This window comes from Henckelia pumila, chromosome 1, assembly GCF_033568475.1.
Source record: "Henckelia pumila isolate YLH828 chromosome 1, ASM3356847v2, whole genome shotgun sequence".
In the NCBI taxonomy this organism is placed as follows: Eukaryota; Viridiplantae; Streptophyta; class Magnoliopsida; order Lamiales; family Gesneriaceae; genus Henckelia; species Henckelia pumila.
Window position 1 is genome coordinate 80,703,085 of NC_133120.1, and position 25,254 is coordinate 80,728,338.

A 25,254-nucleotide genomic window follows, 5' to 3' on the forward strand; every position below is an offset into this window, starting at 1 on the left:
AGTCCTTGGATCAATAGGGCCCATATGAAAACATGTGAAACCCACATGTTATCATGTGGGCCCTCCCTTGATCCAAAGACTTAACTCTACCAGGTGTAGCACACCTGGTGGAGCATTGTTTCACCCGATATTATCTCTTTGTAATGATAACAATAATATGATTTTTTTTTTTCAATATATATATATATATAATCAAAAAGAAAATAATATACACTAAAAAAAATTTTATAATGGCAAGTTTGCTTTAAATCTCCAAATTAAAAATATTTTTGCATTTAGTATTTCTGCACTCTCTAAGCCCACGTGTTTTTTTTACCGTTGTTTAATTAAAAAATACAAATATGACATTAATATCAATACTTGCATACATATTTGAGTACTCAAAAACATGTATTAGTACCAAATTTGAAACAATTTATGCTCAAATATCACGTATTAGTACTGTATTTTTAATCTTTTGTACCGAATTTCATCTGAAAGAAAATTAAACATGTGAACTCAGGGCGTGCAGAAACATTTGATATGGATCAAGGAGCTCAAATATATATTTTCTAACAAAAACTAAATACAAAATTATGCTTAAGTTTGAGAATTTAAAGTAAATTTTTCTTTTTTATAATGCATATATTTTACATCTTTATCCTTTTTTATTTTTATGTTTTTTTATTAATCAATAAATTTATCGCTTCATCGTATATCTTACCACATGGCAGGGGTCGGCTGCCTTTATTTTCATTTTCAAAATATCTAATCAAAAAAATATATATGTAATATTTTGTTTTCACGTGTTATATTACATAAAAAAAACTCACATCTAATTGTCTCATGGATTACGTAATTTGGAAAATTAGAATTGGGGAATATGCTAGCTACCATGCATGTATATTTTTTAAGGTGCATTTGGATAATTGTCATTTGCAATATTTTAAAGGATTTTTCATTATTTATATAACTTAAAGAAAATACAAATGCATTTTCATTTATTTATATTAAAATTGTACTATAGTAACGTTAAATTGGCAAAAATCTCATCGTGATATGTGACGTTGCACTAAGTGATTACTCCTAGTTAGTGGAGAACTAATAATTGTAGTAGTAATTTATGCACACAATCTCAATGAGAAAAAAGTAGTTAAATTGGAATAATAATTCGAGCTTTAAAGACAGCGTAGAAAACTGGGTGGTGCCTCAAACTTTGATGCGAAAATTCAATCCCAAGAAGACTTCATTTTCTTTGCACGTGATCGTTTTTTCCCATAAAGCGTGCCATTTTATTTTTACTGATACAATCAAGTTCAACACGATTGTTCTTTATATTATAATACTTCATATACGTTTATCTTTTTTCCACAGGAAATTTTATGCTTGACGTTTTAAAACACGAGATCTATAATGCTATTACTTTTATATATGATTTATTTTTTGCTTTAATTTTTGATATACACAAAGTGTTGATGCAATTAGACAATCATAGACACGACATGATGGGATAATTTGGCGTGTATTTTATGAACTCGGTTTAGAACATATTACTCAAACAAAAGCTATAGAACAATGCTTCCAATGAGGTGTTCAAGTTAGTGGAATAGGTGAACTCTTGGCCAGAGGTCAGGAGTTTAATTTCTCATACCAACATCTTTTTGGGTTAGCCTGTTACACAAGGCTTGTCCAGTGTGATTTACATGGCTAACCTAGTTTGCAGGCTATTGCGTTAGTCCGAAGGTTTACCCAGTGCGCATCGAAAGGTAACGAGTGCGGATTCCCACGCCATTAAAAAAAAACTACCGAACAATGTATCCAACAACAAAATAAAATAAAACTGCATAGAAAATATTTCTAAATCTTTAAATTCTAATTGCATATTCGTCCTCACATACATTTTATTTTTATTTATCACACACACACACACATCAACTCAATTTGCGAGTTAACCAATTAAATACTTGAGAAGTGCCTACTCAACTAGTTTTGTATCATTTAGTGGAGGGAACAATCGCATGATAACGTTCTTTCAACTCGGGACGCACTCAATAATTTTGACGAGCAATAACATTAATTATAATTAACTACCACTAAAGTAGACATGAATTTCTGGAACAGAAAAACTCTTAGGAGATTGTTTTATTGATCGACTTAATGAAATGAATTATATGACTATGAAATTATTGGGGTGTTCATTCGGTTCAAACCATCCGAACCATACCGGTTTTTCGGTTAAATCAAAATTTCGTTTCTCCAAAACTTCGAACCGAATTGAGCTGTTTGGTTCAATTTTTAACCAAAATTATTTCGGTTTTTCGGTTTTATTTTTCGGTTAACCGGTTTTTTTAAAAAAAACAGTTTAAAATTTTTTTAATTAGAAAAACTAAATATTTTTAGTTATTCTGTTAATGAATAATTTTTTGGAAAAAATTAACAAATGATTCAATCAAATATTTGTGATTTGCAGCTTCGAAAAATGTATTTGAAAATAACTATACCGAGAACAAAGAAATTGCGCTAACATTTTAAATTTCAATAATAATAATTTATGAATTTATAAAAAATAATATAATATATAATGGAAATACGTGTATAAAACAACACCGATCCATACCAAATATTAATTGATTAATAAATAAAAAATGATTTTTCGATTCGGTTCGGATAACAACGGTTCGGTTTTTGGTTTAAATCGTATTTTCGGTTCAGTTCGATCGGTTATCCAAACCGTGAACACCCCAATGAAAAATATTATTTTTTATGTTCAAAATATTATTTTTTATTGAAAATATATCAATCTTTCATTTGTGTTATGGAAAATATTGTGTAATATATGTTTATTTTAATGAAAAATGTAATTATTATTCTTTTTTTCAAATCTAGCTCGGTAACATATATATTCTTAATTGAGTGAAAATTATTATAATTTTTATATCAAAAAATATTATTTTCCAATATAGATATAGATCGACTTGGACAGCCACATAAATATAAATCGGTTAATATATTATATTGTACAAGACATTTATCCAACTTGAATAAATAGGATTCGAACCTTCCGATTTCCGAACGTGGTGAGAAAAAAATGTTAGAAAAAATTGAAGTTAGTAGTGGTTTGCATTAGGCATGCTTAACGGGCCGGTTCGGTCCGAACCGAACCGAACCCGACCCAATAAACCCGGAACCGGACCCGATATGGAAGAACCGGGCCCGGAACCGAGCCCAATCCATTTAATAATGGATTGAACCGGTTCAGGGTTTTCAGAACCGGTTCATCCGATTCCGGTTTCGGAACCGAATCCGGATAAATCCAGATCCTACCCGGAACCGGTAATAAAAAAATTTAAAAAAAAAGAAAATTTGGCCAACGGATACATTGTATCTGTTGGCAATTGTTCACCATGCAGTAGCCGTTCAACGGATACTGCATGGTTTAATTGCAAATTGGCCCCCAAATTAGGGGGCCAATTTTAAAAAAATAAATTATAATTTATACCCAAAAAATTTCTATAAATACTAGATAGTTTTCATTATTTTGACACAACAATTTTCTCACAATTCTCTACTTTACTTTCTCTATAATTGTATCTCAAATATATATTTATTTAAATTCTACGTTCTCTACATTCAATGACATCATCTTCAAACCGTGGTGGTGGTCGTGGTGGTGAACGTGTCTTCGATCTTGATCAAGATTTTCCCTACATACCCGACTTTGATGAAGCCGAACCTGGGAACGAGGAGGAAGAAGTAATGCAAATCCCCAATTTAGATGCCGGGACACCATCTTCCGCTCGGGAAAGCAACACGATTTCAACGAGTACGACGACAAGGCGAGCAAAACGAAGTAAAGTTTGGGATCACTTTGATATCGAACAACAAGGTACGAACAACTCTTTTGCCGTATGTAAAATTTGTAAAACCAAATATTCTTACAAAACTGGTGGTGGTTCCGGTGGTACTGGTACTTTGAAAAAACATTTAGTCAAGGTACATAAACTTGACCCGGATACTCTACAACCATTCAGTAGAGAACCAACTCAACAACAAATTAATCCTTCAAGTGGTAGAGCTTTTACGATTACTAAAGATATTTCTCGAAAAGACATTGTTAAATTTGTTACAAAATGTTGTCAACCTTTCCTACTAGCCGAACAAGAAGGTTTTGTTGAATTTACTAGTACTATTCAACTGGGTTTTCATAATATTTCTAGGCATACACTTAAAAAATATTTTTTCGATATGTATAAGAAATATAAGGAAACACTAAAATCGTATCTTTCAAATATTTCGTGTAGAGTTAGTTTGACGACTGATATTTGGACTAATATTAAATTTGAATCTTATCTTGTTGCTACATGTCATTGGATTGATGAAACTTGGTGTATGCAAAAAAGAATTTTATCACTCGATTATTTAGAATCGTCACACAATGCATGCACTATAGCTAGATATGTTTGTAATGTTGCTAAGGCTTATGGAATACAAAATAAAATAATGTCTATTACATTAGATAATGCGAGTGTCAATACTCTTGCAATTAGATACATAAAGGATTCATTAAAATCGATTTTAGATGGAAAGTTGCTTCATGTTAGATGTGCTTGTCATGCTATCAACTTATGTGTTAAACGTGCATTGGATGATCGCTTGTGTACTGTAATAGAAAAATTCAAAACATGTGGAAAATTATTACGTGAAAGAAGATATGGGCGTGATTGGAAAAAACTAGTAGAATCAAATGAGATTAGATTTAAAAAAATTTCTTGCACCAGTTGACACTCGATGTAATTCTTTATATCATTTGCTTCAAACTTTATTACATTTTAAAGATTTAGTTACTTCATACTATAATAATATTGCTGCAAATGCTTTAGTCTTGACTGACGATGATTGGAATATTTTGAGTCATGTTGTTTCTTTGTTAGAAATTTTTAAAGAAGCAACCGAAAAATTTTCTGGCATTCACTACCCCACTTCTCCCATGTTTTTGCCTTTGATTTTCAATATGATTTTTAAATTTATGGAACATCGTGGTGATTCATTTATGCATGATTTTATTTCTAACATGGAAGATAAAATTTTGAAATATTAAGAGAATATCCCAATTTCGCATGGTTTAGCAACACTACTTGATCTTAGTCAAAGCCAAGGTGGGTTAGACATATTTTTTGAATATTACGTTAAATTTCTTGGGAAGAATGTTGACGATCAAAAGAAGTCAATAACACATTCTCTCCAAGAATTGTTTGATTTGTATGCAAGAGAACAGGGTGAACCGAATGCACAGTCGGATGAGAGACCGATGGAGATAGACAAAACTGGAGCAATCAACTTCTTTCAAAGTTTGAAAAGACAAAAGTTGAAGGGAAAAACTACAACAACTAATTACAATGAGATCCAAATTTATCTGAGCCAATATATTGAGACTACTGAGAGTTTTGATGTTCTAAATTGGTGGAAAGTAAATTCTCAACTTTATCCAGTGTTAGCGGCAATTGCACGAGACGTCCTAGCCGTTCAAAGTTCTAGTGTTGCTTCCAAATCGGCATTTTCAATATGTGGAAGAATCATTGGTGATCAAAGAACTAATTTAAAGCCAGAAACACTTAGTATGTTGTCATGCCTCCAAGACTGGTTTGCAGCCGAAAAAAAGAATAGGACCGCTGGAGCATTCGACGAATTTCAAAGTTCAAGCTCCGACGAAGAGCCGGAGTATTCGAAGTATATTTTAGTTAATCGTGATGAATTTTATATTTCAATTATAAAATTAAACGTTTCAAGTTATGTAAGGACCTCGGTTATAATCATCTAATCAAAAATAAATCATTCAAACATTGATACAACCAAGAACCAAGAATGTAATCAACAAATTTTTTTTTTATATGGGCACGGACTCCGTGCATTGGGTCCGTGCCCTTCAATTTTTTTTAAAAATCTGCTCAAACCCAAGGGCACACGGACCTAGGCACGGAGGTCAGTCCAGGGTTCGTGCGCTGCTTTACTCGAACTCCAGAACCGGTTGGAACCGGACTGGAACCGGTCCGGTTGACGTCGAACCGGACATAGGTTCGAATTGGTTACAAGGTAAGTAACCTTGGAACCGAAATCGGTCCGGAACCGGTTCCTACCGGTTCTGACCATTATGGACCCGAAACCGGACCGGAACCGGTCCGGTAGAACCCTTAAGCATGCCTAGTTTGCATAACGTGTGAAAAGAACCTCTTCTAAAATTTTACAATTTTAGATAACATATATAAAATTCTCGATTTTGGAATTAAATATAATCGCTTGAGCCATGAATCGCATTGCTTTGTTATCTAAAAACAAGTCTCCCAAGTGGAAGTTTCGGCAGTTTATTATCTTCAGGCAACTGTCGTAACTCGTAAGGTCATCAAACACTCGATACAAAAATTCAATCAACTAGAAACAATTACCAAGTCAACTTATTGACGGTATTTTAATCTCTTTGAAATATTATTATATTATTCTATATATATTAAATGGGTTAATTTTTTTGTTGGTTGTATTACGACATGACACGTCACCACTAATATATGACAAAAATTTAGTGTTTTGGATTAGAACACAATAGTACAAATCATTAATATTTATTTAATTTAATAATTTGTGGGTTTCTAAAATACAGCTTGTCATGTTCTCATTAGTCATGCACATTATATATTTCATCGCCACCAATGTCATGATAGCGTTGTCTCCCTCCCAATAGATAAAAATGATTAGTTGGATAAGATCTATAGTTTTAATTAGTTATTAGTGATCGACACATATTATATGTGTTATGCAATTTTTTGTTTTTTGAAAAATCGATCGGTTTTTTAAAATTTATATAATGGTTTTCTAACCATGTTAATTCGATCATTAGAATTATTAGTGTCTTGTACACACAATGTGTGTTTATCAAATTATCACATTAAAAATAATTTATTATTAAAAATTGTTAATTTTTTTTAAAAAATAAGAAATCAATCTCAAACAAGTAAAAGTATGTGACAATAAGTTTTTTAAAATTTGAAATTCAAATATGTCAGACGTAAAAAATGAAATGCTGAGAAAGTGGTAAGAAAATAAATTGAAATTGCTAAATAATTTTTTTTATTTATTGGATATAGTTATTTTTGAAAGTTCACATAAAAATACCAAAAAGTAGTAACTATATCACCCTCTTACTTTATTAAATAGTAATAGATATTAGTTTTTTTTTCATTGATATTTATATTAGTTTAGTTAAAGCAAAGAACTATATATAAAAATAATTTAGATCGGTGTCACATTGACATATCGAGTTGTTTAGTATAAATGGTGCAAATTCAGATAGTGTTTGGCTAAACTAATTAAAAGCAGCTTATAAGATCTAAGAGCTCATAAGTTGGTTTATGAGCTTATAAGTAGAGCTGTCAAAACGGACAGGTGGGATGTGCTAACCCGCAACCCACCAAAACTCGCCGATTTGTGGGGCGGGGCAGGGCAGGGCGGTCTACCATTTAGGCGCGTTGAGAAATTATCAACCCAGCCCGTCTATTTGGCGGTACAGGGCGGGACAGGTCGACCCACTATTTAGGCGGGTTGGAAATTTGTCAACCCAACCCGCCCATATTGCGGGGCAGGGCGGACCAACCCACTTTGACAGCTCTACTTATAAGCTGTCACGACTTATTTTTAAAATAAGCTGTTAAAATGTTTGGATAAACTTATTTTAAACGAATTAAAGATGTTGATGTGTTTGACATTATAAAATCTTTTTATTGTCAAAATTATCAAAAAAATATAATACTATGAATTTTATTTTAAAAGAGTTTTTAAATTTTATAAGTATTAAACCTATAGTACAAAAAAATAAAAATATTTCATATTTTAATTAAGATAAATTGATATTTTTTGGAAATTTTATTTTTAAAAAATATTTAATGTTATAAGCGGAATATATGACATGGATTATGGAAATATAGAAGAGTATTTTGGAGAAGTAAAATTTTAAAATAAGTTTTTTAAAAAAAGTATGGTCATCCGAGCTATTTTAAAAACAGCTTATAAGTTGTCAAACAATTTATTTTGACCGCTTATAAATTGTTTGACCAAATTATTGCTAAACAAATTGGAAAATCTTATAAGCTTCAAAACAACTTATAAGTTGTTTTGTGGAGCTTATAAGCTTCAAACACTATCATATTTAATAGCATAGATAGCCGATAGATCACAAATTTTTAAGTGTCTTTGAAAACCAACATTTTTTAGATGTCTACGTTATAAGTATTTATCAATGATCCACGTTGAATATATTCTAAAACATTTTGAATGCGATTAATTCATCCACCTTTATGTTGAAAATTTGTCTTCTCGTCAAGTATATCGATTATTTTTTGCTCATATTCCTTTTTTTTTTTTTTACGTGGAAACCCGCAGCCGCTACCTTTCGGTGCGCTTTGGGTAAACCCTCGAACTAACGCAATAGCCTGCAAACTACGTTAGTCAGGTAAACCACACTGGGCAAACTCTTTGCTCATATTCCTATTGATTGCGCGCGACGTTGACGTTATAATTTCTCGAATATATAAATTTCATTTGTTAGTAGATTTTATCTTAACATTGATATCTGTTTAACTATTTATATATTTTCGTGTGTTATTCAATCAATTTTGTACTCAATGATATCCAGGAGTCTGCTCTTGAATGACGGGCGAAAAAAATATATGAAGAAGATGATTTGAAATTGGGCTGCGGTGACCTAATTTAGAAGCCCTTACCAGGTGGCCCCGTATAAAATCAAATGTCCACATGTTCAAAAATTTGGAGGTCCAAACCATATGGGTCCAAAGCCCATTAATTAACTTCAAAAGTTTCAAAGTTTACTTAGCTAAAAGTCTCAAAATTTTTCTCCCATTTTTTTCTCTTCCAAAAAGGGAAAGAAAAAAAAAAGAAAAGAAAAAGGTCTTCTCCCATTTATTTCCTTTTTTTTAATAGTGACTGAACAAACATAACGATATTTGAGAAAAAAATAAAGAAATAAAACCTTAAAAAAATTAAACACACACGCACAACGATGTTTGAGAAAATGTCTTGTCCCATTTCATATATTTGAAATTACTAAAATAAAGTTTCAGTAAATTGTTAAACAATGAGTTCATACCTTTAATTTCAAAGATGCATACCATGATAATTCATTGATTGAATTATTTTTTGCTTATACGATTTTACACAATATTTTAATCAACCACAACTTTGATTAGTATGCAGGATATACACACATATATATATATAGATATATTAATGGTTGGCTGTACGTTACCATACCAACCCATTCAATTTCTAGAAATATAAAAGCACAAAGCATAACTGTATTAATATAGAATCAAGTGTTTGTGGTTATACCAAAATTTATAAGTTATGATAATAATGTAATTTCAAACTTTTAAATGTATAAAAATTCAAACACCGTGTGTTTCAAATATCGTTCTCTCAAAAAGACCAATTATTACAATCCAACATTAATATATGTATATCATAACTAATATATATATATATATATATATATATATATATATATATATATATATATATATATATAAGCTAAAACGACTTTCATCTATATTACGGTTATATATGCGTACAATAACCTTACATTATATTCATATTATTCAAATCTTGATTAATTACTTCTATAAACATATTTTTATAAAATAAAATAACACGTGAGTTCAGGGTAGACTATAATGTCATTTTCCTAGTACCCTATTCGATGTCTTTGAATTTTCGACGGTCCTTGCATTAGTTATGGCTTACATAAAACTAACTATCACCAATTAGGCAAATATATTTGAATTAATTTTTTAAAATGTTCTTTTTAAAAAAAGTTAGCTGCACTGTCACAACATTAATTTGCATACTTCACCTTAATTAATTATTGAGAATTAGAGGCAATTTGTTGAATGAAAATGAGTGGCAATCTCTCGTTCGATATAATGGATATAAAATTCCAATTAAACAGTAGTTTAGTAAGATTAGTTATATAAGGAAAATAATAAATTGGGGGTTTAGTATTAACTAAATTTCTTCAAGAAATGTCTAACCCACGTCACATTGAAGATTATTTCATTTGCAATTCTTTTTTTTAATGACGTATAAATATGCAGTTGCTACTTTTCAGTATACACGGGATGGATAATTCCACATGCTAATTCTATTAATTTCCAAATCACGTTAGCCTGGTAAGCCACTCTAGGAAGCAGGTCTGGTGCGAGAGGCTCGTCCGATAAGTTGTTGGTAGAACGAATCAAACTCATATTTATTGCTCAAACATTCACATTTTTCACCAACTTGGATAATCTTTAATTTGTGGTGTTCGAATTTTTTAAATTTCCATCTCTCTTTTTTTTTTAAAAAAAAATTCTATCTCTTTAATATTGATGTTTTGGATAATAATGAAAATATTAATTCTGAAAGTTTATATATATTATATATATATATTAAAGTTTCATGCAGATGACAAGTCAAATACAAACGCTGCAAGGCACGACGCAATAACCATTATAATTTTTTAAAAGGATTTCTTAACAGACTGATTAATGCATATTCCACGAAATGAATTAATTTAATTTTGATTTGTGTAAAATAGTTTATCAATTAACGTCACCAATCGTATGTACGCAACAACATACAAGCTATATATATATATCCAAAATGGTGGGTATAAAATCGGTATCTAAATATGAATTAAAGTGTGGTGATAAGTCTTTCCATCATAATTTTTTATTTTCTAATCAAGTTATTACGATCTTCTGTCTCACTGTTTGCTCCAAATTATTCTTACGTCTAGTTGAGCTACACGTGCCTATCTATATATACATATGGACACACGTGTGTGTGTCATTGTGCGTGTCATCACAAAATTGTTTTGGAATTTTCGGTCTTGTCTATGCTACTCCATTGGGGTAGTACCCAAATGAGATCCAACGGTCCATTATTTTTAGCATTTGATATGATATTATTTTAAATGATATCATCTCAAATGAAAAAAAAATATGGGCCCTTGGATCTGGCACATGGGCATAGACAAAGCCGGAACTTTCCCTTCATTTTTCAAATTTGAAATTTCTTAATTACTCGCTCACGTATCATATATTGATTTAATTTAGTGAACGAAAATCTTATTGGATCTGATTTATGAAAAAATATATAGATTGAATCGATTGATCAGCAGGATGAATATACGCGATCAAACCGATGACTTATATATAAACATCTTGGCTCCACCGGTTCGCATGACTGTTTTTTCCCTTGAACTTATGGGAGTGCCCGAATGGAGATTCAACGATCCATGTTTTTTGGGATTTAATATGATCTCATTTCAAATGAGATTATATTAAATTCCAAAAAACATGGGCCATTGGATGTAGCACATGAGCATTGCCCATAGCATAGACAAAACCGATGACTTATATAAACATCTTGGCTCCACCGGTTCGCATGGCTGTTTTTCCCCTTGAACTTATGGGAGTGCCCGAATGGGGATCCAACGATCCATGTTTTTTGGGATTTGATATGATCTCATTTCAAATGAGATTATATTAAATCCCAAAAAATATGGGCCCTTGGATGTAGCACATGAGCATTGCCCATAGCATAGACAAAACCGAACTTATGATGAATTACATACATAGGTGTAGATGTGATTTCGAACATTAATGAATTCTACGCAATGAAGAGTTAATTGTTTGCAAAGAAAAGAGAGCAGTGAATACACTTTGGTCATCAAATCTAAGTGAATTTCTTCACAACGAAAACAATGATACACCTTAATTTTTATATATCTCACCTTACTAGAATCAACCCCTCTTAGCAACACATCAACAAACGATGATTATAAACCCTAAGCAAACCAACTTTGACTAGAGTTAACTTAGCAACGACAATATCCAATCGTTCTCAAATTATTATTATTTTTTTCAAGGCCAATGAGTTAGATTAATTGTATATAATTCATCATTATATATCAAGAATTCGGTTTCGAGATATATAAACCAAATTATAATAAATATATATAAAAATTAAAACATAAAACCTCATATGAACCCGGATCACTGCAAATCAATTTTGTGAGACATGTATCCGACTTGACCTGACTCATAAAAAATATATTTTTTATATCAAAAGTATTATTTTTTATCATATATATATATGGATATAGCAAGACCGTCTCACAAGATTTCACCTACATACACAAGACTGAAATCGGATAAACCCAAAATTTTAACGTGAAAAAGAGGAAAAAGGTTTCACATATATATTTATTATGGATTTTGGGCCCAGGAGATCATAATCTATAAGTAAATATAATTAAATTGTTCTACATACTTTACTTCTTTTTATAAATTAATATTAGTTATCATATTTCTCTTCTCTTTAAGTAAATTCATTAATATGTGTAAGCCAAATACGTCTTGTTAAAATTAATAAAGAGACATGACTGATTAAACTTATCAATTTATATATTTAATATATACATGGAAAGGCCACCAACCATATATATCATACACAATAGATGAACAACAAGATTTTATATATAAAGGGATTTATATATTGATTAGAAAATTTACTTGCATAAATTATGAAGAAGGGAGCCTCTGATCTCTGATATCCTCTGATTAATTTGCTGCAGTATTCTCCTATTCTCTGGTGCATTAATGATCTCTCAATTGTGCAAGTGCTTCATTAGCTTCAAATAAATTTCGATTGATCTTCATATATAGAGTGATATTCTCGATCGTCTCTCTTTTTAAAGTACTCATGATCAAGGTGAATTAATCTCAGTATTAAAATTACTTTGAGTTCTAATTTCGAATACGAATATTTATGATTAATCTTCATCGATTCTTATTCTCCTATAAAAAAATTTATCTTGCCTAAATATTATAAATGCATTTTTCTTTGTTAAAATCAGTACTAGATCGTAGAAATATATATAAATTAATTATATAATGCATGCGTTGGAAAATTACATCAAATAGGGTTATGCTGATTAAACATTACAATATTTAAAATTTCAAAGTGATCATGTAACCCAACGAGTATTAATCCTCGCTGTACATGTAGTATTTTTCATCAAATAATAATACCGAGTCTCAATACATGGTCACAATTCATACACAAGACAAAGAAAAAAGGTGTATTTCTATACATAGATGCAAAAAAAGGGTGCAACTTGTGGTGTACATATAATATAGAATACTTTTTTGTTGATAGAATTAATTTGCAAGAGTAATAATTTTCCAAAAAATGCAATCGAATTAAATTAGAGTATAGATATCCATGACTTACGATTCACAACAATAATTATGATGATTGCTATATTTGTTGACACGAAACTCGGCCGCCACTACATATCTACCACACCCTCCTCTAATCCTATATACTTCTTAATTCCCTTCCTAACATTCGATGAATTTCAGATCCATGGACGAAACTAATTATTGTGGCGGCCGTTCGAGTGATGATACAAGGAGTACTACTACTGCCTGTCCAGCGCCTCGAGGGCACTGGAGACCCGCGGAAGACGATCAACTACGACAACTGGTACATCAGCACGGACCTCAAAACTGGAATTCCATAGCCGATAAACTTCGAGGAAGATCAGGTATATATACTTAGTACTTGCACGCGCGCACACACACAACAAAGTTTGAGTTGGTAAATATATGATATATCTACTTTGCCTATCTCGAGTTATATATATATAAAAGTTGAAAGGGTGACATTTTTTTTTGTAAAATACTTTGAACTCTCAAATTTTAAGCTTCTATGTGTTTTTATATTGTTGTGTAGATGTGGAATTGTAACATTTAACAAGATCATGATGATACATAGATATATTATATATATACTAGTATTTAATCATGCTATATATATGTCATCCCTCTATCGATTATTTTTCTACAATCATTTCCCTATAAATTATATCATCATATATAACCCTAAACAACTTTGTATTCTGTCAAATGGAATCAAAGATTAGTATCTTATAATAAATTTTGCACCTTAAATGAAAGCTTACGATAGACGAATTCATATGTGCAGGCAAGAGTTGCAGATTAAGATGGTTTAATCAACTGGATCCAAGAATAAACAGACGGCCATTTACGGAAGAAGAAGAAGAAAGGCTAATTGCAGCACACAGATTGCATGGAAACAAATGGGCACTTATTTCAAGACTTTTCCCAGGTAGAACAGATAATGCTGTAAAGAATCATTGGCATGTTATAATGGCTAGAAAGCAAAGAGAAACTTCCAAGATTAATTGTAAAAAGAGAAGCTTTCAAGATCAAAATGATCATGCAGATTCCAAGTCCTCTTATTTTCAGTACTACGATTTTCGAAGGAAAACTTCGAGGCTCCAAAACGAACATGTCTCAAGAATCAGCTTCGAAAATGGCGCGCATGGCCGAAACACAGATAAGATCTTCTCCGTTGCGATGTCATCTGCTTCATCACACTCTCTGGCTAATAACTTGTCATCTTCTGCTAAATCTCTCGATTTTTGGGCAAGAAAAGGTGTACCAGTACTACATAGTTCTACCTCGAACAGCTCGACTCGTCGAACGAATTTTGTCATATTTGATGACCACAGGGATTTGAGAGCATTTGATACCCTATACAAGAACACGGTCATTCCAAGTTCCTTAACTTATCTTGAATATGGGAGAAAAGATAGAGGGCATATCAATGTACGAGAGAATGTTAGCGATTTCGGTGAAACGAGAACGAGTATGAAGCAGCAAGTTGAAGAACTAAACCCTATTCTGAAGAAGGAAGTTCCCTTCATAGACTTTCTTGGTGTGGGGATCGCTTCTTGATCATATAATAATATAACATAGCTCAGTTAATAGAGAAAGATATGAATATGTGATGCTAGCTGTAGTCTAGCTAATTTGTAGTTTATGTATAAGGTTTTGTTTTCTTATGTAATTATATATAGATAGTCTATAGTCGAGAGCAAAATTTTAATTCATACCGTTTGAAATTAAGTGTATTATAATACAAACATTTACAGCTTATTTTGTATTTTGATAAGCTTTTCTTCTGTTTCATCAACTGCATGCTGCCTACACATCTTCTGTATACAAATTTGAAATAGAAGGAAAAATTGCAATATCTATCCGTGTTTTACGTGTTTGCTTCTTTGCAAGGTTGATCATCTGTGTTCTGCAACGGTATCATTGACAATTTAGTAATTTTTTCTGCGCGATTGCTGATATGACACTATACACGTTGTTAGTATCATGTCAGTTCTGTGTTTACGCGCATGATAATGTACCACTAGGAAAAATGAAGAAAATGACAAGAAAAAAATAAAATAAGAGGTTAAAACTTAATTTTAATAATATGGACTACCAAAATTGGAAAAAAAAAAAACAAGTATATAAGACCAAATTGCAATTTTCCAGTATAAAATGTTTATTTTATTGATATAATCGTGTCAATTATAAATTGTAAGTTTAGTAAAAGTTCGTAAAGACAAAAATATTTTTCTTGTTGTAAATAACTTCTTAATCAAAGGCAAAACTATATCAAACATATGGGCCAGGTCCAGATTGACAGGCTTAATTGTTTATTGAGTAAAGCCAACAGTAAAGTGACTGTTTATATAATCCAAAAAGGCCCAATACATATTGGGCTTGGTTTGTCCTCGGTAAAACCCCTAAAACACCATAATTCTGCAACTCTTCGTAGCTGGAGCAGAAAAACGTACGACGCAGCACCGCCGTGATCCCATGGCGAAAATTCTCGCGGCCTCAAAATCAGAGTTCAAGAAGAAGCAAAAGCAGTCGAAGAAATCGAAATCTGGAGGATTTGAGTCCCTCGGATTGACCTCTAAAATCTACAATGGTGTCAAGAAGAAGGGATACAGGGTCCCGACACCTATACAGCGCAAAACCATGCCTTTGATTCTATCCGGATGCGACGTTGTTGCCATGGCCCGCACTGGTTCCGGGAAAACGGCGGCTTTCCTGATCCCTATGCTCCAAAAGCTCCAGCAGCACGTCCCACAGGCGGGAGTTCGGGCACTCATCCTCTCCCCCACGCGTGACTTGGCTCTCCAGACTTTCAAATTTATTAAAGAGCTCGGTCGCTTTACAGGTGAATGCTTTTTCCTCAGGTGTCCATTCACATTTGTGTAACAATGTAGTGTGTAAATGGAACGTTTTGTAAATTGCTTGAGCTGATTTTTTGTTTTTGAATCACGTAAATAGCTACGGTGATTTATTTTTCTAGTACTTGTAGTTCTTTTAGAAGTGTTGATTGAGTTTGTTGTCATGTTACTGCCGGAGCTGTAACTTTTACTTTTAAAAGTGCCTGTATCGTTGTCTTTTTTTTTTTTGCGATATCGTCATCGTCTTTTTCTAATCATAGAAGAAGTGGGTGTTTTTGTTCTTTCAAACTTTCATTTGTAGTTTTATTTCTCGTTTGATTTAATTTGCTGGGCGCCTCATGCCTCCTGGAATAAGTATAAGAGAAAAAAGCTCCTAACTTTGTTGCCTAATACTTGGTTTTTTTTACACCGCTGAAGGTCTAACTTCGTTATTGGTCAGTGTGTGAATAAATTGAATGCAGCTTTAGAGACGATTTCACTTCAATCAAACACAAAATTTCAGTCTTTGTTATTTTTTTTAGATCTACGGGCTAGTTTACTGGTTGGTGGCGATAGTATGCAAAGCCAGTTTGAGGAATTGGCGCAAAGTCCAGATTGCATTGTTGCTACCCCTGGTAGGCTTATGCATCACTTGGAAGAGGTAGATGACATGTCATTGAGAACTGTGGAGTATGTGGTTTTTGATGAAGCTGACTGCCTCTTTAGCATGGGATTTGCTGAGCAGCTGCACAAAATCCTTGCACAGCTGGGTGAGAACCGACAGACTTTGCTTTTTAGTGCAACTTTACCGAGTGCCCTCGCTGAGTTCGCCAAGGCTGGTCTTCGAGATCCACAACTAGTGAGGCTTGATCTGGAGACAAAAATTAGCCCTGACCTGAAAATTACCTTTTTCACGTTACGCCACGAAGAAAAGTATGCTGCACTGTTGTATTTGGTTAGAGAACATATAAGTTCTGATCAGCAGTCTTTGATTTTTGTTTCCACTAAATATCACGTTGAATTCCTTTATGCTCTCCTTAGAGAAGAAGGTATTGTGGCTTCTGTTTGCTATGGGGATATGGATCAAGATGCCCGTAACATCAATGTATCAAAATTTAGAGCTAGAAAAACTATGCTGCTGATTGTCACTGATGTGGCTGCTCGGGGAATTGACATCCCTTTACTCGATAATGTAGTTAACTTTGACTTCCCTCCTAAGCCTAAACTATTTGTCCATCGTGTTGGGCGAGCTGCGAGGGCTGGTCGTACGGGTACTTCCTTTTCTTTTGTTACTTCGGAAGACATGCCTTACCTGTTAGATCTTCATCTCTTCCTTTCAAAACCACTTAGGGCCGCTCCTACTGAGGAAGAGGTCCTACAAGATATGGATGGTGTCATGGCTAAGATAGATCAAGCAGTCTCGAATGGAGAAACCGTGTATGGCCGATTTCCCCAGAGGGTTATAGATTTGATTGCAGACAGAGTTCGAGAGATAATTGATTCATCTACAGAACTGTCTGCGATGGTTAAACCTTCTTCAAATGCATTTGTCTTGTATTCAAAGACAAAAGCAAAACCATCTAGAGAGTCTGTTAAAAGAGTCAAAACCTTGCCTCGTGAAGGTTTGCATCCGATGTTCAAAAATATTCTTGGTGGTGATGAATTGACAGCTTTAGCCTTTTCTGAACGCCTGAAAGCATTTAGGTGACTCCTGAATCAGCTTTTTATTCTTGTTCTTTAAAACTGTACAATTCTCATTACTTTTATTATTTATAAAATCAACCTTTATGCTATGTTTATTGCTAGGCCCAAGCAAACTATTATTGAAGCTGAAGGTGAGGCTGCCAAGTCAAAAAATCATCAGGTAATGTCTAGGTTCATTTTTTGCCAATTCAATAGCTATAGATGTTTTTTTTCGCTTTATGCGTTATCTCGGTACAATTTGACGGAGAGAAATTTTTAGGGAAAGTCTAGTCAATGGGTTGATGTGATGAAGAGGAAAAGAGCCGTTCATGAGGAGGTCATAAATAAAGTCCAACAGCAGCGTTCTAAAGATAATGCGGAGAAGGTAATTCTTTTGATAAAGAATTCATTGATGGATTTGGATAGGGTTATCTGGCAATTGGATCAACTTTATGTGTGCAATTATAATTTATTATTACTGAGGCTGTTTGTTACTTAGGAATCAGAAGCTTAAACAATTTAGATAATATGATTTTATTAAAATTTGGGGTAAATACTGGAGTAGTGGCACATTAACAAACCAATTTGGTGGTCTTGAATGCAAGAGTTCCTATCAACAATTAAACCAATATTAAATATATTCATAATTTAATGGTTGAAATCTGTGGTTGTGTAGTGATGTTTTAGGACTAACAACTCTACGTCGTTCTATTTCTCAAAGGCATTTAATAAAGACCGTTTACATTTTGTTTTTTTTTCCTTCCACCATGTATGAGATCCCCAATCGCTCTCTCTCTTGAGACACCCAAGCTGCTAGAATTGAACTGCCTGAATCCCCACATACTTTTGATAACTTTGACATGCCTTGTTCCTCACCCACCCTCCTGGACCATTTTCAAGCTTAGATGTGCTGTCATTTACATTTTATTGATGTCTGTGGTTCATTCATTCCTTGATGTTTTTCTCTGTTTATATAATTTGTACTCATGTTCTTTTGTAGGAAGTTGATTCTGATCAGAGTCTTCCAAATTACAGGCACAAACAAGGTGCTTGTCATCACTCTTCATTTTTTATTCACCTTTATTCGTACTTTTCTGTGACATTTGGAATGCAATATCATTCTTCTGTTTTAGATGTTAAATAAATCTTTGATTAAAACTCTACCTTAGAACCATGAGCTCCAGTTCTAGAATCCCGCAGGCTGCATAGCCTCAACCTTTTTTTCTTTTGACCGATCCTTTTGACAGATTTACATCTATACATTTTGAATAGCCGTAATGTTGTTTTTTTATCTTCGTAGTTTCTGGCTCTAAAAGAAAAGCATGCAGCTTCAAAGACGATGAGAATTTTATTAGTTCAGTGCCAACAAATCAGGTTGATTACCTTACTTCTCCTTGTTACTTTTTCGATCACTTTCAGTAGTTTGGCTCCTAATCTGCGAGAAGACGGTTTTCTTTCACCTTGATGACCTGGGTTGTGTAAAACATGCCATAACATTTTTGTGATGATGTCAATTCCAGCATTACGAAGCAGGTCTTTCTGTGAGAGCTAACCAAGGGTTTGAATCAAATAGGTGAGGATAACATCAGTTGAAACTAAAATTTTTCTTATTATCGGTATGATATGAGTAATCAATTTGTTGCTTTTTCTCAGTGCAGTTTATCATCTTAATTATATGTCTTAAATTATATGATGCTTAATTTTATAATATCTAATTGTATATTTCAGTAAATACCTAAAGTGAATTTTAATAGCTTGAGATGAAGTCAGTCATTCATTCCCTTTCCTGCTCCTATTCGTAAGCCCATGGATCTTATGCTCCTGTCTATCCCAGTGCGTATGAGAAGTTGTCACGCTAGCAGTACATACTTATTATTTGCTTTAAAGATTCTCTCTGGACTTCAAATGTGTCAAGCCTTGACTTTTTCAAGTATACAGGTTGGAAGCTGCTGTTCTTGATCTGAATGCTGATGATAGTACAGGGTTGATGAAGCAGAAGTCTTCTTATCACTGGGACAAGGTACTTCAAACTGTTGATTTTGCGCTGCTGACACACGCAATCCAATGCATGTGTTTGTGTATATTGATAGAGAGAGACAAACGGAGAAAGGAGACTGTGAAAAATGAGCCCAAACTAAAAATTCCTTGGACACCTCAAACTAATTTATTTACATGTTGTAATTGTCCTCAATTTTTTGCAGAGGGGCAAAAAGTATGTCAAGCTAAACAATGGAGAGCGGGTGACTGCTAGTGGAAAGGTAATCTCTTTGGCAAATAGTCACTTTATCAAAAAACGTGCATTTGATTTATTTACCTGGTGCAGATGAAAGTTATTGATTTTTAAATTTGCTAAAATGATGGCTGGTTGGTTGGTCATATATTTAACACTATGGTGAAAGAGCACCTACCGTTAGGTTTTGTGGCTAGCCTGCAATGTCTTGAGGTCTGTCTTATTTTCTTAATCCCTTTGAAGCTAAATGATTTTTTGAAGGTAATAGGCCCATCACTGAATATCTTTATTTAAGTTCCTTAGAACATCACCCATGCACGATAGATATCCCACGTGATAATGTTGATCAGTGATTTTAACCACATTAATTATGAGACTCGAAACTTTTTACATGAATTTTTTGTGTTGGAAGCAATTTGATTATGGACAACCCTCCTTAATTTAAGATCATTGATCCCCCAGCTTCTATCTACCAAAAATATGCAATGCTTTAAGATGTATTAGCAGTTAACCACTTTATGTAAGTAATCTTCTACAGTAAATGCAAATTATATTTGTAGTCACATGCATTCATGAATATTAAAGTTTCAACCTTTTGCTTTTCCTTCTGTCAAAGGTTCTTTGTCTTGGTTATCTTAACCGGTATTGTGTTTCTACTTATTATACAATCTTTTCCTGCAGATAAAAACAGAAAGTGGTGCAAAAGTAAAAACAAATAAAACTGGGATATACAAGAGGTGGAAAGAACAGTCGCATAAGAAAGTATCGCTTAAAGGAACAAATGATGGCACTGTTGAAGTAGCTTCCACTTCATCAGGTAAATTTCGATGTTAGCCGTTGCGTTGTGTACATGTATCTTATATCCAAGAAATGAAAGTTCAAATCGACATGATCCCACAACAGTATTGACTCTTTAACGAAATATAGCTCAGGGTGCGGGTAAGCCAATCATTAAGAATTCATGGCAAGGTTAAAACTATTAGAATTGGAATAATATTTAGGTAGTGTTTGGAAGAGCTTCTGAAATTTTGTGAAGGAGAAGCTGAGAAGTGCTTCCTAGAAGCTCTCCCAAACACTACCTTATTGCCTAAATTTAATTGGTTGTGCAAACATGTATAATCTTCAATTGTAATTTTTGTCCAAATGTGTGGTCTTCAAGTATTTTTAAGTTCAAATATTTTGTTGCTGTGGCTTCAATTACATTCACCTAATGTGATGCTCTTTTTTTCCCACAACCTCCGTGTTGCCACCTCCACCCCCACCCCCACCCCCACCCCACCCCCCCACCCCACATCATCTCCTTATTTCACCATTTCCATTTTGAACGTTCTGGTACGTGGTCCTTATTTTTTTGAGTTTACTGTCTTCTCCATTTATAGGTAATCTTGGTTTCCGAGGGGACTATCGAGGGTTCAAAGGTAGAAACAATCAAAAGTCTGTACCAAATGCTCATATTCGTTCAGAAATCAAAGACATTGAGCAGGTTAGGAAGGAAAGGCAAAAGAAAGCAGACCGAGTTTCTTATCTCAAGGGCAAGCCTACTAAGAAAGGGAAGAAGAAGTTTGGTGGAAAGGGAAAAAGGGGGAAAGCAAAATAAGTTCTCTTGATGCTGCGTCTCTTCAATCTGGATTTGAAAAATAGTGAGTGATTCAAATGAGGTTGGCGCAAGATGTATTTCCAGATTTCTTGAACCTGCTGCTATGACCAACGGTATTTGCCGCCTCTAGATGTGCGCCATTTTACAGCCTTGGATGTATAAATTGCCATATATAGGGTACATGGCTGGTGTTCTTATGTTCTATAAAGTGGGCTTACACTGTTACACATTTGTGTTGTCTTGTAGCACATTTCTCCTCGAGTTTTGTCTAGTAAAGCGGCTTTTAGATTTGGCATAGTTTTTGTAGGCGTTTTCTGAGTCATGATGTACTAGATTTGGCATGGTTTTTGTACCCCAGAGAGATGCCACAGTGAAAAAGTTCATTGTATATTTAAATCGTGGGATTCTACAACATAATATTTACGCGATCCAACTTGTATTTGACCATTCTCTTCAAACACGACGAAAATCCTTAATACACATCCGCATTTCCCTTCGAAGTACCATAAAGAGTATCAAACATATAAGAAAATGCCCCGAAGATAAACATAATATCCACGTTACTGCTCAATCCCAAACAGTAAGATTACAACAAAATGGTCTAAAATGTACACAAACTACCTTATACACACAAGATTCGCTTCTTTCAGCCAGAGGAATTAAGGTTTTCCTGCAGAAACCTTCAGTGAGCTAGATGAGCCATCGCAGGTGTGGTACGGTGAGCTTGAACAGCACATACACAATGAACCGACGTTAAGCTCAGGCACCCACTGATAATAAGGGAATGGCGACCGGAACATGTATGAAGAGCTGGAAATGAGTCACAGAGTGCCTGCACTGCAGGCGGAGTAAGGGAAGTGCATTGGCTGATGTTCAGGTTCGTAAGGCCTTCCTCCTCGTACCTGTTCTTCTTCACGGATGCCCACATTTCATGCTTGTTTTTCACTCGGCTATGCGCCAGAGAATACATGGCTCTGTCGGTGATATTCTTGCAGTAGTATAAACCGAGGGATCGCAGATGCCGGCAGTTGTTTGCCAAGGCGATCACACTCTCATCTGCACGATTTGCACCATTGAATACAAGCAAGTACGGAAACAAATAGCTTAGAAAGAGTAGGGGAAACTAAATGATGCAACGGTTTACCCCTCACTATTTTGCTACTATAGAGCCCGAATTATACGAAGGGATATACCTGTTATAAGAACACATCCACACAAGTCAAGAGCTCGGAGATCGGGGCAACCATAGGCTAAGCTCTTGACCCCTTCATCACCAACTCGGTCACACCATCCTAGGTTTATCGACTGCAATTGATCACAATTATATCCAATGGCCTGCAAAAATGAGTCGAAGTAAAATATCTCAGGAGTCACCGTAAATGTTATGATCTTAAAACATAGACCAGACCACGAGATTCATACCTTCAGTGCCCTATCTGAGGCAGCCTTGACACATCCACAGAGATTCAAGATTTTCAACTTTCGGCAAAACCCAGACAAATACGCCACAGCAGTATCGTTGAAAGCCGAACAGCCGCTTATGTTCAGCTTCACGAGATTAGGGCAGCCATCTGCTAAGGCATACAAGGAACGATCAGTAAGCCTGAAACTCTTGCTCAGATCCAACTCTTGGAGGTCACCACAATGTTTTGCGATTGTTTCAACAGCAACATCCTGAAGTTGAGGCGAGTCTTGTCGCAAGATAAGGACCTGAAGTTTTGTGAATCTCGGAACCAGTGATAGCACCAGATCATTCATGTTCTTCTTGCACCTGAGGCAGAACAAATCAAGTAAAGGTCATAGTTATTTCAATGAAAACTATCGCAGTTTGCATATTATTACTCCCTTAACAAAGGGCTCGCGAAACCATGTCGATCCCCCGGAGGCATACAAAAGCTTGGGTGCAGAACATGCAGTGGGTTCTCTCCATACTTCATAACCCTCGCCCATTCAATAATCACAATGATAAACAAGTATGATGAAAGAACCAGATTGGACCTGACAAGAGTGCTCTGCTCGCATATCACTAGAACAAGAGTATTGCCAACCAGAACAAACTAAAAGACCGGAAAAAATCATTCTTACCCACCGGCCTTCATTGATAATCTATAAACTCAAATCATTCAAGCTTCAAATAGCCTGCAATTCTTTCCTAGTAACTAATGACGATTAACTCATTCATAATGTCACCAACTTAAAACTAGCCAGGTCACACCAGCAAAGGAAAAATAGCAATACTGTGATAAATAATTATCAAGCAAGAAAGCTACAAAAAGTTTTTTTTAAAAATGACAAAATTTCGTTACACATAAACAACAATCACCAAAAAACCAATGAAACCCAATATCCAACAGTGCCAATAAAAAAAAAAGTTGAAAAAATGTTGATAGACATAAACTGAATCAGCACAAAAGAAAAATATACCTAGAGAGGGAGAGATGAGTGAGCCCCCAAGAAATGGCATCCCTCCATCCATGACAAACACCAGATGCCACAATCACCGTGGGATCATCCACCAAAGAAAGAATCCTCAACAAAAGCTCCACTGGAATATCTTTCCACTCACTTATCTTCGATCCCCCACAAAGACCTCCTCCCACTTGACAAACCATATTTTCATTTTCATCCACACCCTCGACATCACCAAAAACCATCAGCTTCTCAAAATTCAACCCCAGACCCTCCCCTGTTTCTCTCATTTCTCAATCTCCCCTGTGTCTACTTTGCACAAAAATCATACAACAAAAACAAAAGCCAAGAAAGATTCCGCCTGTATGCTCCTTCCTGTCAAAGATACAGAAAAAGACATAAACTTGGAATGATCAAGAAATACAAAACAGTTACCATAATACCATGTTTCTTCAACCCAATACCTATGTATTATTCTATTGGTAATAACCAAAGGCTAAGAGATAAGAAGTTTCAACAGGGGTCGAGTTTCAACAACAAAAAGGGGTCAGAAATTTAAGTTTCTTTGTTCTTTTTTAAATCAAATGAAAAAGAACCAATCTTTCTACTCGTTTAAGGTATATTCCAGAAAATTAATGACCAGAGAAGAAACCCAAAAGAAATTATCAAAGAACAAGAATTTCGAATGTACGAGATAAACAGAGGTTTTTGTACCTATGAGTCAAGAGCTCTGTTTAACCTACAGGGTACAGCTTGGTGGTGAAGCTCTCTTATTCTACGCACACACGAACGAGGCGACCGATTAAAAGCCACGTGTCAAATTCGTATGGAAGATGCGTCCAAAGATTAACTAATTAATATTTTTTTAGACGCGATTAATGTATTTTTCTCACTATTTTATACTTTGTGGCTATATTATTAAGTATAGATGTTAAAACGGGTCAGTGGGGCGGGTCGACCCACAATCCGTCGCAATCTACCATTATGTGAGGTGGGGCGGGGAGGGCCACCTTTTGGACGGGTTAAAAAATATCAACCCAACCTACTTATTTTAGGTGGCGGTGTGGGCCAACACGACGGGTTTACGTGTAAATTGACGGGTTTTTTAGGGCCAAACCGCAATCCACCACAACCCACCTTTAGGCGGGGCGGAACGGAGCCGACCCACCTTTTAGACGGGTTGGAAAATTGTCAACCCAACCTACAAAT

The 25,254-nt window shown here is 34.4% G+C and overlaps 3 protein-coding genes across 4 annotated transcripts; 2 read left to right on the forward strand and 1 right to left on the reverse strand.

The window, feature by feature from the left end:
* Positions 1-13,452: 13,452 nt before the first annotated feature.
* Positions 13,453-14,849, forward strand: LOC140866203 (transcription factor MYB64-like). Its single transcript, XM_073271127.1, has 2 exons — positions 13,453-13,633; positions 14,074-14,849. Exons 1-2 carry the CDS (start codon positions 13,453-13,455, stop codon positions 14,847-14,849), a joined length of 957 nt encoding a protein of 318 aa, XP_073127228.1.
* Positions 14,850-15,735: 886 nt separating this feature from the next.
* On the forward strand, positions 15,736-22,045 carry LOC140874050 (putative DEAD-box ATP-dependent RNA helicase 29). The gene is made up of 11 exons (XM_073277328.1): positions 15,736-16,134; positions 16,669-17,830; positions 17,933-17,990; positions 18,090-18,194; positions 18,810-18,855; positions 19,110-19,183; positions 19,330-19,382; positions 19,748-19,829; positions 20,011-20,067; positions 20,721-20,856; positions 21,419-22,045. The coding sequence occupies exons 1-11, from the start codon at positions 15,768-15,770 to the stop codon at positions 21,634-21,636; spliced, it is 2,358 nt and encodes a 785-aa protein (XP_073133429.1). The 5' UTR covers positions 15,736-15,767; the 3' UTR covers positions 21,637-22,045.
* A 134-nt stretch (positions 22,046-22,179) lies between these two features.
* Positions 22,180-24,871, reverse strand: LOC140874056 (F-box protein SKP2A-like). Of its 2 annotated transcripts, none has more exons than XM_073277337.1 (5): positions 24,760-24,871; positions 24,061-24,420; positions 23,059-23,407; positions 22,830-22,971; positions 22,180-22,692 (listed from the first exon to the last, which is right to left on the reverse strand). In XM_073277337.1, the coding sequence occupies exons 2-5, from the start codon at positions 24,333-24,335 to the stop codon at positions 22,319-22,321; spliced, it is 1,140 nt and encodes a 379-aa protein (XP_073133438.1). In that variant the 5' UTR covers positions 24,336-24,420; positions 24,760-24,871; the 3' UTR covers positions 22,180-22,318. The 2 variants fall into 2 exon arrangements, with proteins under 2 accessions (XP_073133438.1, XP_073133434.1); XM_073277333.1 differs by lacking the exon at positions 24,760-24,871 and adding an exon at positions 24,510-24,730.
* Positions 24,872-25,254: the final 383 nt, after the last annotated feature.